Source organism: Balaenoptera physalus (genome assembly GCF_965194825.1).
Source record: "Balaenoptera physalus genome assembly, chromosome: 9".
In the NCBI taxonomy this organism is placed as follows: Eukaryota; Metazoa; Chordata; class Mammalia; order Artiodactyla; family Balaenopteridae; genus Balaenoptera; species Balaenoptera physalus.
The window spans coordinates 42,790,928-42,808,570 of record NC_138888.1 but is presented as its reverse complement, the minus strand read 5'-3'; the positions used below and the strand labels follow the sequence as shown (position 1 = coordinate 42,808,570).

Here is a 17,643-nt window from a genome sequence, read left to right as displayed (position 1 = left end):
TCTTGGACTAGATATCCCTTCCTATGGGAAGCTTGACCTGACCTTTGGAAGGCTGGTTTATATGTTCTTAGTACGGGTGCCCATAGCTCTTCAAATATATCCCTCTTGGGCACCTCCAACATACGGCAATTGTCTGATGTTTATCTGTGTTCCTCATTAGGTTGTACACACTATGAGGGAAAGACCAACTTCATTCACGTATTACTAGAGCCTAAATGGTGCCTTATCCATAGTAAACATAATTTTTGAAGAAATGGATAAACATGTTTTTTGATATAGTCTCCCTTTGTGAACTTCAAGTTCCATGAAGACAGAAACTGTTCTTCACTTCTGTGGGCCCAGTATTTAACACATTAGGTGTTTATGTTCTGTTCAATAAGTTCCTTTGCAAAGGTGGGACTCATTTATAAAATGTTCATTAGAACCAAAGGACTTGGTAGTAGAAAAAAATAGCTGAAGGAAAAAGGAATAGAAAAAAATGATATAAATGGGAAGAAAAAAGGAATGATGCATCAATAAAGCTTAAAAAGAATAACCATTATTTAATTGGTCTTTCAAAAGAAGAATTCTCTTTCTTCTTCAGTTTTTAACAAAAGGAAAAAGGGTCTTTCACATTTGGGGTTTTTCCATGCAAGCCTGTTAACCACAGGTTAAAATTTTGGTTTAAGGCATTATAAGTACAAATTACTCCTTGGTTCTACCAATTCTACTACTGAAACAACCTAGGAAGTTTGGATTTTAGGATAAAGACCTGGTTCTCATTTTCTGCCTATGAGACTTAGCAATGTCTAGTTCATTTTGATTGTAAGGTTATTCAGTTTTTAATAGGCAAACAGAAGTTACTTCTCAATAATGTTTTTCATCTATAAATTAATTAAAAAGTCATTTTATTTCCAAAATATGCTTTTTAAACCTAGAATATACAGAATAGTAAAAGTATAATTCCCTTTTAAAAAAAATTTATTTATTTTATTTATTTATTTTTGGCTGAGTTGGGTCCTTATTGCTGCGTGTGGGCTTCCTCTAGTTGCAGTGAGCGGGGACTACTCTTCATTGTGGTGCGTGGGCTTCTCATTGCGGTGGCTTCTCCCATTGCAGAGCACAGGCTCTAGGTGCACAGGCTTCAGTAGCTGTGGCTTGCGGGCTCTGGAGCACAGGCTCAGCAGTTGTGGCACATGGGCTTAGTTGCTCCGCGGCATGTGGGATCTTCCCAGACCAGGGCTTGAACCCGTGTCCCCTGCATTGGCAGGTGGATTCTTAACCACTGCAGCACCAGGGAAGCCCCCCACTTTTTAAATATACTAGGGAATTAAGATGAACAAGTATGGACCCAAAAAATGTGCACATAAATGTTGTGCACAAAAAATAATGTTCATAAATCCAAGGAAAAAATTCCTTTGTTGCTCTTCACAGAAATAGAACAACCCTAAAAAGACCCTGGACAGCCAAAGCAATACTGAGAAGAAAGAACAAAACCAGAAGCATTACACTTCTAGATTCCAAACTACACTACAAAGCCATAGTAATAAAAACAGTTTGGTACTGGCACAAAAATAAACACATTGACCAATGAAACACAACAGAGAGCCCAGAATTAAACACCAGAATACAAGGTCAACTAATATTCAACAAGGAGCCAAGAATACTCAATGGGTATGGTGCTGGGAAAACTGGAGAAACACATGCAGAACAATGAAACTGGACCCCTATCTCATATCACTCACAAAAATTAACTCAAAATGGACCAAAGACTTAAACATAAGACCTGATACCATAAAACTGCTAGAAGAAAATATAGGGAAGAAGCTCATCAATATTTGTCTTGGCAATGATTTTGATATGATGCCAAAAGGACAAACAACAGAAGCAAAACTCAACAAATGAGACTAATCAAACTCAAAAGCTTCTGTACAGCAAAAGAAACAGTTAACAGAATGAAAAGACAACCTATAGAATGGGAGAACATTTTGCAAACCCTGTATCATATAAGGGGTTAATATCCAAAATATATTAAAAACTCATTCAACTCAAAAAACAATCTATTAAAAAACAGGCAGAAGAACTAAATAGACGTTTTTCCAAAGAGGACATCAAAATGGCCAACAGACACATGGAAAAATGCTCAACATCATTAATCATTAGGGAAATGCAAATCAAAACCAAAATGAGATCTTACCTCCCACCTATTAGAATGGCTATCACAAAGAAGACAAAAGACAACAAGTGCTGGTGAGGATGTGGTGGAAAGGGAACCCTTAAACTTGGTTGGTGGGAATGTAAATTGGCGTGGCCACTACAGAAAACAATATGAAGGCTCCTCAAAAAAATAAAAGACAAATCTACCATGTGATCCAGCAATTCCATCTCTGGGCATATACCCAAAGGAAATGAAAACAGGATTTCTACAAGATATATGCGCCCCTCATGGTTATCGCAGCATTATTCACAACAGCCAAGGTATGGAAACAGCCCAACGCCCATCAACAGATGAATTGACAAAAGATGTAACACACAATGGAATATTACTCAGCCATGAGAAAGGAGGATATCTTCCATTTGAGACAACATGGATAGACCTTGAGCACATTATGCTAAGTGAGATAAATCAGAGAAAGGCAAGTATTGTATGATACCATTTATATGTGGAATCTAAAAAAGTTAAACCTGTAAAAAACATAAGAGTACCTCCTTACCAGGGATGGGGGGGGGGAGCTCCCACAGGGGATAAGAGTGATGGTGTTTAAGGGTAAAACTTTAACAAGTAGTAAATATGCCATAAAAACCTAATGCACAGTGTAATGAATACAGACAATTATATCGTACTATATATAGTTATGTAATGTGATAAATACCACAATAGCAATCATATTACATACAAATGTATCAAAGTAACATGCCACACACCTTAAACTTACACCATATTACATGTCAAATCTGTTCAATGAAAAAGTGAAGAAAAATAAAAACACTATTCACATGCCAAAAAAATTCCTTCACTAAAGAAAATTTTATTATCTTATTAGTTGTTTCTCCTAAACTTTTGCTGTTTTATCCCCCCTCTGTATCAATCTCCTGGAAAAAAGTTTATCTTATATATTTATCATATCCATTTAGTACTTAGGGTTTTCCTTGTATTTCCTTTTATTAATTGCACTTATTTTTAAAATGAATTTCTCAACAATATTTTAATTCCCCACATAATTTAAAATTCTTCTAATATTTTTAGCAGTCCATTTTCCTTACCTTTCCAGATATTTCTATCTGTCCTTTCAGACTGACTTAGAGAGCCCTCTTCTGGCCTGATGCTGTGTCAAAAAACATTTTCTTCAGCTTGCAGATAATGTAAGTTTTAAATGCTTTTGGTAATATAATAATAATTGCATAATTCAAGTAAAACCTTTATTCAGAATAATAAAGTTATAAGGAGAAACTGCATGGTTCTATTAAAATACCCTTATCAAAGCAACTTATACTACTTAAGTAGTATAGAAATACCACTTTCGAATAACTGTACACTATTAATCTCAGTATGACAGAGCCTTGCTATCATGTGATGGAACTTGAAGATGAAACCACATAATAACAAGGTATTTGATACATTAGTAACTGAAGTATGATAAACAAGCTGGAATCTCTGTTAAGTGCCTCTGCCTCAAATAAGTCTGATAGCTATTTGGTCTTTAATATGTCCCGATTTTAATATAACAATGCCTTTAATAAAAAACTACAAGTTTGAAAATATAATGGGGGAAAAAATTCCACTTAAGTTGATTTTTTTAAATTCTAGGAATAAAGATATTAATGAAAGTGACCAAACAGAAGTACATACCACCATTAAGTAATCTGCCAATGGTTTTTCTTCTTTTTGTAAATAAACAAGCCAATTATAAAGTTTACATAGAAATATATAAAAACAAATATTAAGGACAATTCTTAAAAACAGTAATAATTTGAGAAAGTAGTCCTTCTGGCCATATAAATTTTGTTATGAGGCGTCATAGACCCTATGTCTGTGTTCCCATTAGACTGTACTCTCAAGGACAAAACCAATCTCGTTCACATTTCTATTCCTAGTACCTAGACAATGCCTAATCTATAGGAATCATAATAAATTTTTAAGGATTGGGTAAATGTGTTTACCTATATGGTCTCTCCCTTTATAGTTTGAGATTCATGAAGGCAGGAACTATTTTTCACTTTTGTGACCTCAGAATTTAGCACAGTGGATGTTTAATAATTGTTTGTTAAATGGGTTCATTTCCAAAATGGTTTATTTATAAAATACTCATCAGAATTAGAGAGACTTCATGGTAGAAAACAATAGATAAAGGAAAAAAATGAGAAAATGATATAAATAGAATGAAAATATTACAACAATTCAGAAAATGCATTTTCAAATCAAATTATATGTAAAAGAAACTAACTTTTTTCCATTAAAGGGTTCATAAAATCCATAAGCAAAAAAACCAATACAGAAAAAATAAGCAAAAAATACGAAAAAACAATTCACAGAAAAAGAAACATGAATGGGTCTTAAATATATAAAAAGAAGTTCAACATCAGTCTTAGGAGAAATACATATTAAATCCATATGGAGAAAACAAGAAAAAGATCTCAAATCAACAATGTAACTTTACAACATAAGGAATTGGAAAAAGAAGAACAAACTAAATCCAAAGCTATCAGAAGGAAGAAAATAAAGGTTACAGCAGAGATAAATGAAATAAAGAATAGAAAAATAATAGAGAAAATAAATGAAACCAACAGTTGGTTCTTTGAAAAGAACAAAATTAACAAACCTTTTCCTAGATGGCCTAAGAAAAAAAGAAGACTCAAATTACTAAAATTAGAAATTTAAATGGAGACAACATTGATTCTATCAAAAAAAGGATTATAAAAGAGTAGTATAAAGAATTAACTGTTCAACAAATTGGAAAAACTAGATGAAATGGTGGATTCCTAGAAGCAAAACCTACTAACACTAAATCATGAAGAAGTAGAAAATCTGAGTAGACCTACAACTACTAAGGAGATTGAATCAGTAATCAAAAATCTCCAAACAAAGAAAAGCCCTAGCCCTGAACCTGATGGCTTCACTGGCAAATTCTACCAAACATTTAAAGAAGAACTAATATCTATCTTTCTCAAACTTTTCTAAAAACTGGAAGAGGATGGAACATTTGCTAACCCATTCTGAGGTCAGCATTATTCTGATACCAAAGCCAGATGAAGACACTACACGAAAACTACAGACCAACGACCCTTTTGAACACTGATATAAAAATCCTCAACAAAATATTAGCAAACTGAATTTAGCAGTATATAAAAAGGATTATACTCCATGACTAAGTGGGATTTATTCCTGGAATGTAAGGATGGTTTAACATTCAAAAATCAATCAATGCTATTATACAGCACAAAAAGAGCATGAAAGAAAAAAGAAAAACAATCATCTCAACTGAGGCTGAAAAGAGCATGTAGCAAAATGTGACACCCTTTTATGATAAAAACACACAAAAAGCTAGGAAAAGAAGAAAACTACTCAACATAATAAAAGCTATATAGAAAAAACCCACAGCAAACATCATACTCAATGGTGAAAGACTGAGAGCATCTCCTCTAAGATCAGGAAAAAGGATTCCCACTTACAACACTTCTATTGAACAGAGTACTGGAAGTTCTAGCTAGAACAATTAGGCAAGAAAAAGAACTTAAAGGCATCCAAATTGAAAAGGAAGATGTAAAATTATCACTGTTCACAGATGATATGATCATACACATTCTTTAGCAATAAAGAATGGATTCAGGGACTTCCCTCGTGGCGCAGTGGGTAAGACCCCATGCTCCCAATGCAGGCACCCCGGGTTTGATCCCTGGTCAGGGAACTAGATCCCATGTGCATGCTGCAACTAAGAGTTTACATGTCACAACTAAGGAGCCCGCCTGCCGCAACTAAGACCCAGTGCAACCAAATAAATAACTAAATAAATATTTTTAAAAAATGTATCTCCACCCTCCTGGGTTTGAGCTGGAGAAATTAAAAAAAAAAAAAAAAAAAAAGAATGGATTCAGCAAAGTATCAGAATACAAAGTTAATACAGAAAATTTAATTGCATCTCTACACACACTAATAATAAATGATCTGAAAAGGAAACTGTGAAAACAATTCCATCTACAATAGTATCAAGAAGAATAAAATACTTAAGATGTAACTTAACCAAAGAAGTAAAAGAATTGTACAATGAAAACTAAAAAACACTGCTGAAAGAAACTGAAGATGACACAAATAAATGGAAATATATCCCATGCTCATGGACTGAAAAACTTAATACTGTTAAGATGTCAATATTACTCAAAGTGATCTACAGATTCAAATGTAATCCCTATCAAAATCCCAATAACATTTTTTTTGCATAAATAGAAAAACCCACCCTAAAATTCATATAGAATCTCAAGGGACTACAAATAACCAAAACAATCTTGAAAAAGGGGGACAGAGGAGGACTTACACTCTGTAATTTAAGAACTTTCTACAAAGCTACAGTAATCAAAACAGTGTGGTATTGGCATAAAGAGAGACATATATAGACTGATGGAATAGAATAGAGAACCCAGAAATAAACCCTCACATATATGGTCAAATGACTTTTGACAAGACAATTCAATGGGGAAAAGATTGTCTTTTCAACAAATGATGCTGGGAAAACTGGATATCTGCATGCAAAAAGAATGAAGTTGGACCCTTACCTAACACCATATACAAGAATTAACTTGTAAGGGATCTAAGACCTAAATGTAAGACCTAAAACTATAAAACTCTTAGAAGAAAACATGTGGCAAAAGCTTCATGACACTGGATTTGGTAATGATTTCTTGGTTTATGACACCAAAGACACAGGCAATAAAAGAAAAGTAGACAAATCAGACTTCGTGAAAATTTTAAAATCTTGTGCATGAAAAGACACAAAGGACTATCAACAGAATAAGAAGGCAACCCACAGAATGAGAAAAAATATTTGCAAATCATATATCTGACAAAGGATTAATATCCAGAATATATAGAGAATCTCTAAAACTCAATAAAGAAAAAAACAAAAAGTCCAATTTAAAAATGGGCAAAGGACTTGAATAGACCTTTCCCCAAAGAAGATACAGAAGTAGCCAATAAGCACATGAAGATGCTCAACATCATTAATCATTAGGAAAATGCAAATCAAAATTACAATGAGATATCATCAGGATGGTTACTATCAAAAACCAGAAAATAACAAGTGTTGGTGACAATGTGGAGAAACTAGAACACTTGTACACTGTTGGTGGGAATGCAAAATGGTACCTCCACTGTGGTAAAACGGTGTGGCAGTTCCTCAAAAAATTAAACAGAATTACCATATGATCCAGCAATTCCATTTCTGGGTATATACTCAAAAGAAATGAAAGCAGGGTCTCAAAGAGATATTTGTACACCCATGTTCAAATAAATAATATAAAAAATGTTCATAGCAGCATTATTCACTATAGCTAAAATGTGGATTCAGCCCAAGTGTCCATTGAAAGATGAGGGGAAAAGCAAAATGTGGTATAAATAAAATGGGATATTATTCAGCCTTAAAAAGGAAGGAAGTTCTGACACATGCTACAACACAGATGAACCTTGAGGATATTATGCTAAGTGAAATATGCTAGTCACAAAAAAGACAAATACTGTATAATTCCACTTAACATGAGATACCTGGAGTAATAAAAATTATAGAGACATGAAGTAGAATGGTAGTTGCCAGGGGTCGGGGAGTGAAATGGTGAGTTATTGTTTAATGAGTACAGCGTTTCACTTTTATAAGATTATGTATAATAGTCCCAAACTAGAAACAACCCAAATTTTGACAAGTAGAGACAGGTTGAATAAATTATGCTGTCTCCATAAAATGGGAAATCAAGCAGCTGTAAAAGCAAAGGAAAGGGATGCTGCCTATGTAATGATATGAAAATAATCACTGTATTTTATATAATTTTATATAATATTAAGGGAAAGAAGCAAGGTGTTGAATACTGTATTTATTTTGATACTTTTTGTGAAGGTAGGAGGATAAAATACATTTATATGTGTTTGTTGTGATATAAGTCAACTCTGGAAGGCTACACTAGAAACTGTTAATAGTAGCTCCCGTTTGTGTGGGGAAAGGGTGTGAACTGGACAGATGGAAAACAGCACTTGGACATCTTTCACTACACATATAAATACGAACCATGTGAACAGATTATTAATTCCAAAAAATGTCCCAACAGATTATTAATTCCAAAAAATGTTACAAGCTTAGTATATAATTTACATGTTTTACTAATAAATCGACTACAAAATCCTTTATAATCTTACCTGCAAACTAGCCACATAAGAATCCTCACAATTTACGTAATGTCCTAACATGGCATGTTGTGCTCGTAATTCATTATCCCTTATTCTTTCATGCAGATGGGTAATTTGTTGCTTCTGCCTGCAAAACATAAGTTGAGGTACCACATTATAAAAAATATACTTTTCTAAGTGATAATTAAAAGCAGAACTTTCAGTATTCTAATTTGGCATAAGAGTTAAAAGTATGATCAATCTTAAAATTCATAATAGGAAATCTTTTTAAACCACAGTACCATGAGATATGTTAAATACAGAAAAAGTTTATACTGTAGAGTACTTCTGACACTTTAAATAACATAATCTTTTGTAGAATACTCTTCTTAGATTCTAACAAAGTCATACTTTGCTCTCTTTCTTCTTGTTGCCTAGCATAAAAACTGTTTCAATCTCAGTCTGGAATGTCTTTACCTTAATATTATTATTTCCATTTGTCCAAATTCTGTTCAACACTTAATACCAATTGAAGCTTCTGAAAATTTCATTGTTTGGGTGAGAGGTATTTTTATAAATATCATCTAGCTCAACTGCTGTACTATGCCTGAATCTTATCTACAACATCCAGGTTGCATGGTCTACACATAAACATCACCAACGATGGAGAACTCACATGGTGGCAGATTTGCATCTCTGGATAGCTCTGAAATTTCATTTTAATATAACCTCATGCTGGAACCAGACACACTAAAGTTCAAGTATTTCCTCAGTGGATCATAGCTTATTTTAATCAAATTATTTAACTTTTGTGAATATGTATCCTTAAACGTTTGAAAACCATTATGTGCCAGGCAACATGCTAAGACCTTTATGTATTATCATTAATCTTCAAAAATTTAATAACAAGTCTCATACTAAGGTTATGAGAGATAGAGTGAGAGCAAGAGAGAGCAAGAGCTCGTGCTTTCAAGGAATAATAAGGATACATGTGGGTAAACAAATAGCTTGATGTTTTCCAAAGTTACTTAAAAAATAACTTTTGGAGCAAGTTCAGACTGCATCAAAGAGCTTGTTCTATTCAGAGCTGTTTTTATTTGTTTTTCAGATATGTTATCCTTTAAGAACATCCACACAAAACATCAAACAGGAAACAGATAAGTTAGGAGAGATTAGTCACATGGTACTTTTCAAATAATGTAAAACTTTACAAAGAAAACTAAACTTCCTCTTCCAGCCAAGATGGAGTAACAGGAACCAGTTTTGCCCTTCCCCTTGACATAATTACAAAATGGAACAAAATACAGGTAAGGAAGACTCTCAAGACACTGGACAACAGGCAATTAGTCACCATGACTTCTGGGAGGTGGACAACAAATTATGTGAGTCCTAAGATTGCCAGAGATTACCATTTTAAGCCTAAGCCTCTGAACAGGGAAAGTGACCTCTCTGAGTTGAAAAAACAAAGCTGGTAATCTGGAGAAACCAAGGCAGCTAGAGTTCACAGTGCAGAGCCACCCTTGAGTATTCAGTTGAGTGTTAACTAACGAATGCATGAAGAAACTACTTTAAGTGGGGAAGGGGGGTGTGGGGTGGGGGTGGGGGATATGTTAGCCAAAAAGATTAGAAGAAACAGTGCCTGAGGCTCACATGGGGCCTGGAACTGTGCCTGTTCCCAAATGCCAGAGTGGAAAACTTCATAATTTACAGGGTATCAGTTAGCAGCAATTTCCAACTGAGGGCAATTTGGGGCTCAGAACAAAGCGCAAGAATACAAAAATAACAGCTTCCCTGGTGGCGCTGTGGTTAAGAATCCGCCTGCCAATGCAGGGGACACGGGTTCAAGCCCTGGTCCGGGAAGATCCCACATGCCGCGGAGCAACTAAGCCCGTGCGCCACAACTACGGAGCCTGCGCTCTAGAGCCCACACGCCACAACCACCGAGCCCGAGTGCCACAACTACTGAAGCCCGCACACCTAGAGCCCATGCTCCACAACAAGAGAAGCCACCACAATGAGAAGCCCGTGCACCGCAACAAAGAGTAGCCCCTGCTCGCTGCAACTAGAGAAAGCCCGCGTGCAGCAACAAGACCCAACGCAGCCAAAAATAAAAATAAACAAAGTAAATAAATTAAAAAAAAAAGAATACAAAAATATGTAACATCCAAAACAAGTTAAAATTCATAATGCCTGGCACCTCAAAGAAGCAGGAAAATATGACCCACAATAAGGTGAACAGCCAATCAACTGAAAGTGAGCTAGAACTGACACAAATGACAGAATTAATAGTGAAGGACACTAAATCAATTATTGTAACTATTTTCATATGTTCAAGAAACTAGAAGAAAGACATAATATGTTAAGCAGAGACATGGAAGACATAAATATTATCCTGAATGGGATTAGGGCAGATTAGAATTTGCAGAAGAAAAGATTAGGGAATTTGAAGACATACCAATAGAAATTATCCAAAAAGAAACAGAAAAAAAAGACAAATAAATGAAACAAAACAAAAACTCAGAGAATCAATGAGTTGTGGATTTCTTTAAAAGGCCAAATATATGTGTAATTAGAATCCCTATCGGGGAGGTGAGGGGAGGAGGAATGAGCAAGAAAAAGTATTTGTAGAAAACTGGCCAAATTTTTTCCAAATCTGCTGAGAATGACACACCCACAGATCCAAGAAGACCAAAGAACCCAAAGCACAAATAACAAAAAGAAAACTAAACCAAGGAACATCTTAATCAAATGACTTAAAATCAGTGATAAAGAGAATATCCTAACAGTAGTCAGAGGAAGAATGGTAAATGCGTTTAGGGAGCACAGCCTGAAAATACTCCCAAAGTATATTAAAAGGATGCTTTTACATTTAAAGGCAGACCTTGGAGATACTGCAGGTTAGGTTCCAGACTGCGGCAATAAACTGAATATTGCAAGAAAGCCAGTCACACAAATTTTTTGGTTTCCCAGTGCATATAAAAGTTATATTTACATTATACTGTAATCTATTGCGTAATAGTATGTCTTAAAAAAAAAATGTCCATACCTTAATTTAAAAATATTTTATTACTAAAAAATGCTATCATTTGAGCCTTCAGCAATGTATATGTCTCTCATTTAATTACATGTGGAAGTAAAATCACATTATAATTTTGCTAGGTAAACTTTTAAAATCAGTGGTGGATTCTTTGGTATAGTGTGGATTTTTTTTTAATGGAATTCATATTAAATGTCCTTCTAACTCATCTGCTTTAGAAGCTAGGACTTACCATATTTCTAAAGCAAGGCCTAAGTGTACATATCATGGTTATTAAAAGTTATTAAAATTCCAACTTCACAGATATGATCAATTAACATATGGGAGTTTGCTCATGGCAATTTGCAGAACATCTTTTACTTTGAGATGGACCCCATAATGCAAGAGTCATATTTATTCTCCATCACAAGTGTTTAAGTAAGGTTTGGTTATTTTTATCCGCTTATCTGAGTATTTAAATACAGTTTCAATAGTTTGTTTCTATCTATTTTGGTTGTTTACACCTAGGTATATAGCTTTATAAAATCAATTTCTAAATCTATTTTGTTTCAAGGCCAACTGCTACACTGTGTGAAATTTGATTCTGACACTGAACACCTTAAGTTAGCATCAGACTCCACAGCTTTAAGGGCATGATCCCCAACAAGAAAGCCTCACTTCAGATGCCAGACTCAAGTGGGATCCCCAGGCCATCCATCCACACTTCTAACCAAATGGCTACAAATCTGGGGAGTTCCCAGAGTTTTTATTATTCAATTTCATTGTGTGGGCAAGATTGATTAAATCACTGAACTCAATCTCCAGCCTCCTCCTCTCCCTGGAGGTTGGACTGGCTCAAAAGTCCCAACCCTCTGATCACAGGGTTGGTCTCTATGGTAAATAGCCCCCATCCTGAAGCTGCTATGCAGGGCCCAAGAATCACCTCATTAGCATAAATGCAGGTGTGTTCCACCACTCATGAATAAAAAAGACATTCTAAAGATTTACAGTCTCCTTTCCAAGAACCAGAAACAATGGCTAGTCAGATTCTCTATTATTGGACAAGATCTTAAGAAGATTTGTAGATACTATATTGTAAATTGCCAAGTAATGAGAAAATGAGAATTCTCCTCTATACTGCCAGTATCATTTACTAATAGCATTAACTCAGCTGTCACCACAGAGGGTATAGGGTTTTCTCTCTGAATCAGGCTCCAGTGCACTGATTTACCCCTATATTTTATCTGTTCAATTCAGCGGCACAAGCTATGCAATTTCTAAGTGTAAACCATCCTAAGAACTACTAGTATCAGCAACAGCATAGGTTAACCAACAACCTTAACCTCTTTTTCATTAAAATGAGGCTATTTCCTCTGCATGAATATTTAGTGAGTACCTACTATGAGTAATAAAATGTACATGAAACTGTCTCTTCTGTGAAGAGATCAAAGTCGACTGAGGAAAGACAAGCACGTAAACATAACTATTACATATACAAAACATGTATAATGTGGCTCCTATTTGCTGATGGCCACTATGCATCAGACAGTATTAGCGCTTTTTACATACATTTATTCATTTAATCCTCATGCTGTACAACTAGGTGGGAGAGGAGAGTTGCCTAGAAGAGTGATCTTCAAAAACCTCATTTTTTGCTTAAGTGGTGAAACTCCTTGTACCCAGGCAGATGAGAAAATCAATACGCAAAAGGTCAAGTACCCTATTCAGAATTACCTAAATGGTTAGTGTCAAATATAAAGCATTAGAAACCAGGTTTCCTCCTTTTTTTCTGAGTTGTTTTTGAAATTAACCTATTTGCTTTTTCTCACAAGATGGGGAACACTTAAGAACAGTTTCTTTTTTTTTTAATTAAAAAAAATTTTTTACTTTATATTGGAGTATAGTTGATTAACAATGTTATGTTAGTTTCAGGTAAACAGCAAAGTGATTCAGTTATACATATAAATGTATCTATTCATTTTCAAATTCTTTTTCCATTTAGGTTATTACAGAATACTGAGCAGAGTTCCCTGTGCTATACAGTAGGTCCTTGTTGGTTATCTATTTTAAATATAGCAGTGTGTACATGTCAATCCCAAACTGCCAATCTATCCCTCCCCCCCAACCCTTCCCCACTGGTAACCATAAGAAGAACAGTTTCTATAGCAGTTATTTTTCCTTAACATTTGATCTGTTTTGACCTAATTATCCAAAATCTACGAAAGCTATATGCATTGTAAAAAAAAAAAAAAAACCACATTTTTCTCATGTAATCATGAATAACTTGATATTTGCAGGAATAATATCCAGAATACAATTTTTAGTTAAGTGACTTAAAAGGTATCATCACCCACACTGTATTCCAAAGTAGAAAAGTTCAGCATCTTTACTCTCAGTTCCATCCAGGAAGAAACTAAATCCTGTCAATTCTGTCTCTGAAATAGTCTCTGCATGTGTTATCACCATTTTAAAGGCCATTAGTCTAATCTGGTTCCTGGAAAAAAGATATACTATAATTTTGTTCTAATTTTCATCACTATATGTGTTATAAAGATCTTTATATATGAACATTTTTACTTTTAAATTCTGGTCATGTTGCTTGAGAAACAGGAGTTGCTACTTTTTCTTCCTCTGTTTTATATAATGTCAAATGCATTAATCATCAAAAACTTTATAATAAGCATGTAAAATATCAAAGATTATTTAAGACACTGGGTGTGGTAGATTGTTTACAAAAACTTCCACACGTATTCCCTTCCCTGTATTACTTATACTCCTTTATGATGTGATTTTGCTGTTCCTACTGCCCACAGGTGAAGTCTCCTGGCCTTGTGACCAATAAGAACATAGTGGAAGTGATTTTTTTTTTTTTTTAAGCAGACTTTATTTTTTAGAGAAGTTTTAGGTTCACAGAGAAATTAAGCTAAGGGTACAGAGATTCCCCATAGGGACTTTGTGCCAGTTCTGAGCCTAAGCTCCAAGAGAACGTGTGTGCTTCATTTTCTCTTTGAACTTCACCCTATGAACAAACCCTGGTTAGCATACTGGAGGATGACAGACCCCCATGGAGCATACAGACCATCCAGGTTAAGGCTTGCCTAGGCCAGCCAACTCCTACTTTACAATGTGGCTACCACAGATCCATAAATGAGACTAGATAAAGAATCGGCCAAAAATGGGCAGAAGACCTAAATAGACAATTCTCCAAAGAAGACATACAGATGGCCAAAAGGTACATGAAAAGATGCTCAACGCTGCTAATTATTAGAGAAATGCAAATCAAAACTACAATGAGATACCACCTCACACCAGTCAGAATGGCCATCATCAAAATGTCTACAAATAATAAATGCTAGAAAGTGTGTGGAGAAAAGGAAACCCTCTTACACTGTTGGTGGGAATGTAAATTGGTACAGCCACCATGGAGAACAGTATGAAGGTTCCTTAAAAAACTAAAAATAGAGAGCTACCATATGATCCTGCAATCCCACTCCTGGGTATATATCCAGAGAAAACGATAACCTGAAAAGACACATGCACCCCGATGTTCACCGCAGCACTATTTACAACAGCCAAGACATGGAAACAACCTAAATGTCCATCGACAGATGAATGGATAAAGAAGGTGTGGTACATATATACCATGGAATATTACTCAGCCATAAAAAAGAATGAAATAAAGACATCTGCAGCAACATGGATGGACCTAGAGATTATTATACGAAGTGAAGTAAGTCAGACAAAGACAAATATCATATGATATCACTTACATGTGGAATCTAAAAAAAATAATACAAATGAACCTATTTACAAAACAGAAACAGACTCACAGACATAGAAAACAAACTTATGGCTACCAAAGGGGAAAGATGGGGGAAAGGGATAAATTAGAAACTTGGGAGTAAATACACACACTATTATATATAAAATAGATAAACAACAAGAACCTACTGTATAGCACAGGGAACTATACTCAATATTTTATAATGACCTATATGGAAAAAGAATCTGAAAAAGTATATATATATATATATAAAACTGAGTCACTTTGCTGCATACCTGAAACTAACACAACATTGTAAATCAACTATACTTCCATAAAAAAATTTTTTTTAATTAAAAAACAGAATTGGCCAACTGAGCAACTTGAATGATTTTGGATTATTTCCTTAGTATCCTTCTATATATACAAAATTGACAAATATAAATATATTTTAATAGATTACATCAATAATTATCTGCATTTCTTACTGCCATAGACTGAATGTTGTGACATACACCACCCACCGCCCCCCCAAATTCACACATTAAATCCTAATGCCCAATGTGTGGTATAGGAGGTAGAGGGCCTTTGGGAGGTGACTAGGTCATGAGGACAGAATCCTCATGAATGCAATTAGTGCCATTACAAAAGAAGCTCCAGAGAACTCCCTTGCCCCTTTCACCATGGGAGGTTACAGCAAGAAGACGGCCATCTATGAATCAGGAGGTTGGCTCTCACCAGACATTGAATCTGCCGGTGCCTTGGGACTTCCCAGCCTCCAGAAGTGGGAAAAATAAATATTTGTTGTCTATAAGCTACCCAGTCTATGGTATTTTATTATAGCAACCCAAATGAACTAAGACACTTATTAACTTATACCCAATAGAATGGTATAATGGTGTTTAAAAAATAATAAAAGCCAAGTGATTCCGATTGAGGGCAAGTCTATTCATATTAATGAAAGTCTGAATTTTGGTGTGTTTAAAAATGGTATTAATTTCAAGTCTATACAATGAGTTAAATTATTTAAGTGTTCAAAATATATATCCAACAGGGTCTATAATTATTTATACATAAAATTCACTTGTACTAGAAGTATCTAATATTTTAAAATAGGCTTTTCATAAAATCAATTATAACTATCTCCTACAATCTTCATTCATTTATCAAGCATGGAAGTATCAAGCACTAAGTACATGTACTACGTGCCAGGCTCTGTTCAAGATGTTGAGAACATAGTGGAGAATAAGGAAGCCCAGATGTCTATGCTCTAGTTTATATTCCAGCAGATCTTGCTTAACACTGCTAAGTTTCTAAGCAAAATCTTTTGAAATTTCAACTATTAAATATATTTAAAGGTTTGAATCAGGATTTAATTTTAAAGCTAAAATATCTACTACTTTATCCCACATAAGCACATGAAAATAAGTAGTAACTAGCACTGATTAAGGAAAAATGCCTCCTCAAACTATTTCCCAATTACCATGATATGCAACATGTTTAACTATCCCAAAAGTATACATAAATGATGTAGAACCAATATAGATCATAAATAATTAAGTAATAATTAAGTAATTTTTTGCTGGGAATAATCAGGAGACTATTAAGTTTAAAAAAATTTTTTTTCAGAGCTTTGGTACTGAAATAGGCAAAATTTTGGAAATGTCTCCCAAAGTTTTCAAAATTCTTATCTGTAGGTCATTTAATTTTAAACATTCATGATTTTCATACTTTCTGTGCTATCAGATCTAACATACATTAGTTAAAGGAAACTACCACTTTAAAGTAGCTTTCCAATTTGATAGTTCCCAAGTATAAAACACAAAGACACTAGCTTTGATAGTTCATCAGCATTGCAGCGAACTTGTTACATGTACAAAAAAGATGGAGAGGAGTTTCCAAATAATGAGTTACCCTCATGTAAATGGGAGGATGGTAGAAAACAGACACAGATAGATAGATAGATAAATAGATAGATAGATAGATAGGCAGATAAACCAACTGACCCTCAGTTCTGATAGTGGTTCTTAAAAGTACTGGGATTGGGGATGGACAGACATGAGACATCAGTGTACTTGTAAGGTTCTATTTCTTAAACTCTAAGCAGTGGGTACAAAGATATTTGTTTTATTAAACTACATTTCTGCATGCCTGAAATATTTAGTAATTAAAAAATAAAAAAAGACTCACCGATCAATTACAATTTCTTTCTGCCTTAGTAGTCCTTCTTTTATTTTCAGCACTGATTCCCACTTACTGAAATCTTGATAGCCAGGAGGTGAATAACTTTGACGAGATGATCCAGTCAAAACCTGCACAAACATGTTTACACTATTAGTATACTAAAAGTGGCTAAAGGGAATATTTATATGTCACCTTGTATTTTCCCAGTGATTTTCATTTAAAAAAAATAGAGAACTGTCCATTTGATTTTTTTAAAAAACCATCTTAAATCACACCTGTGAATACAACATAACTTGAAGAATTTCAAGGAAGTTCTAAAGTAAATGTACAAATCTA

The 17,643-nt window shown here is 34.5% G+C and overlaps 1 protein-coding gene across 9 annotated transcripts in view; it reads right to left on the bottom strand.

The window, feature by feature from the left end:
* CEP85L (centrosomal protein 85L) overlaps nucleotides 1-17,643 on the bottom strand; it is a 212,696-nt gene that overhangs the window by 51,921 nt on the left and 143,132 nt on the right. For all 9 annotated transcript variants that reach the window (XM_082474597.1, XM_082474593.1, XM_082474598.1 and 6 more), the window contains 2 exons: nucleotides 17,314-17,435; nucleotides 8,375-8,492 (listed from right to left, as the gene is read on the bottom strand). In XM_082474597.1, the coding sequence (XP_082330723.1) occupies nucleotides 8,375-8,492; nucleotides 17,314-17,435 (240 nt within the window). The remainder of the gene's footprint in view (nucleotides 1-8,374; nucleotides 8,493-17,313; nucleotides 17,436-17,643) is intronic.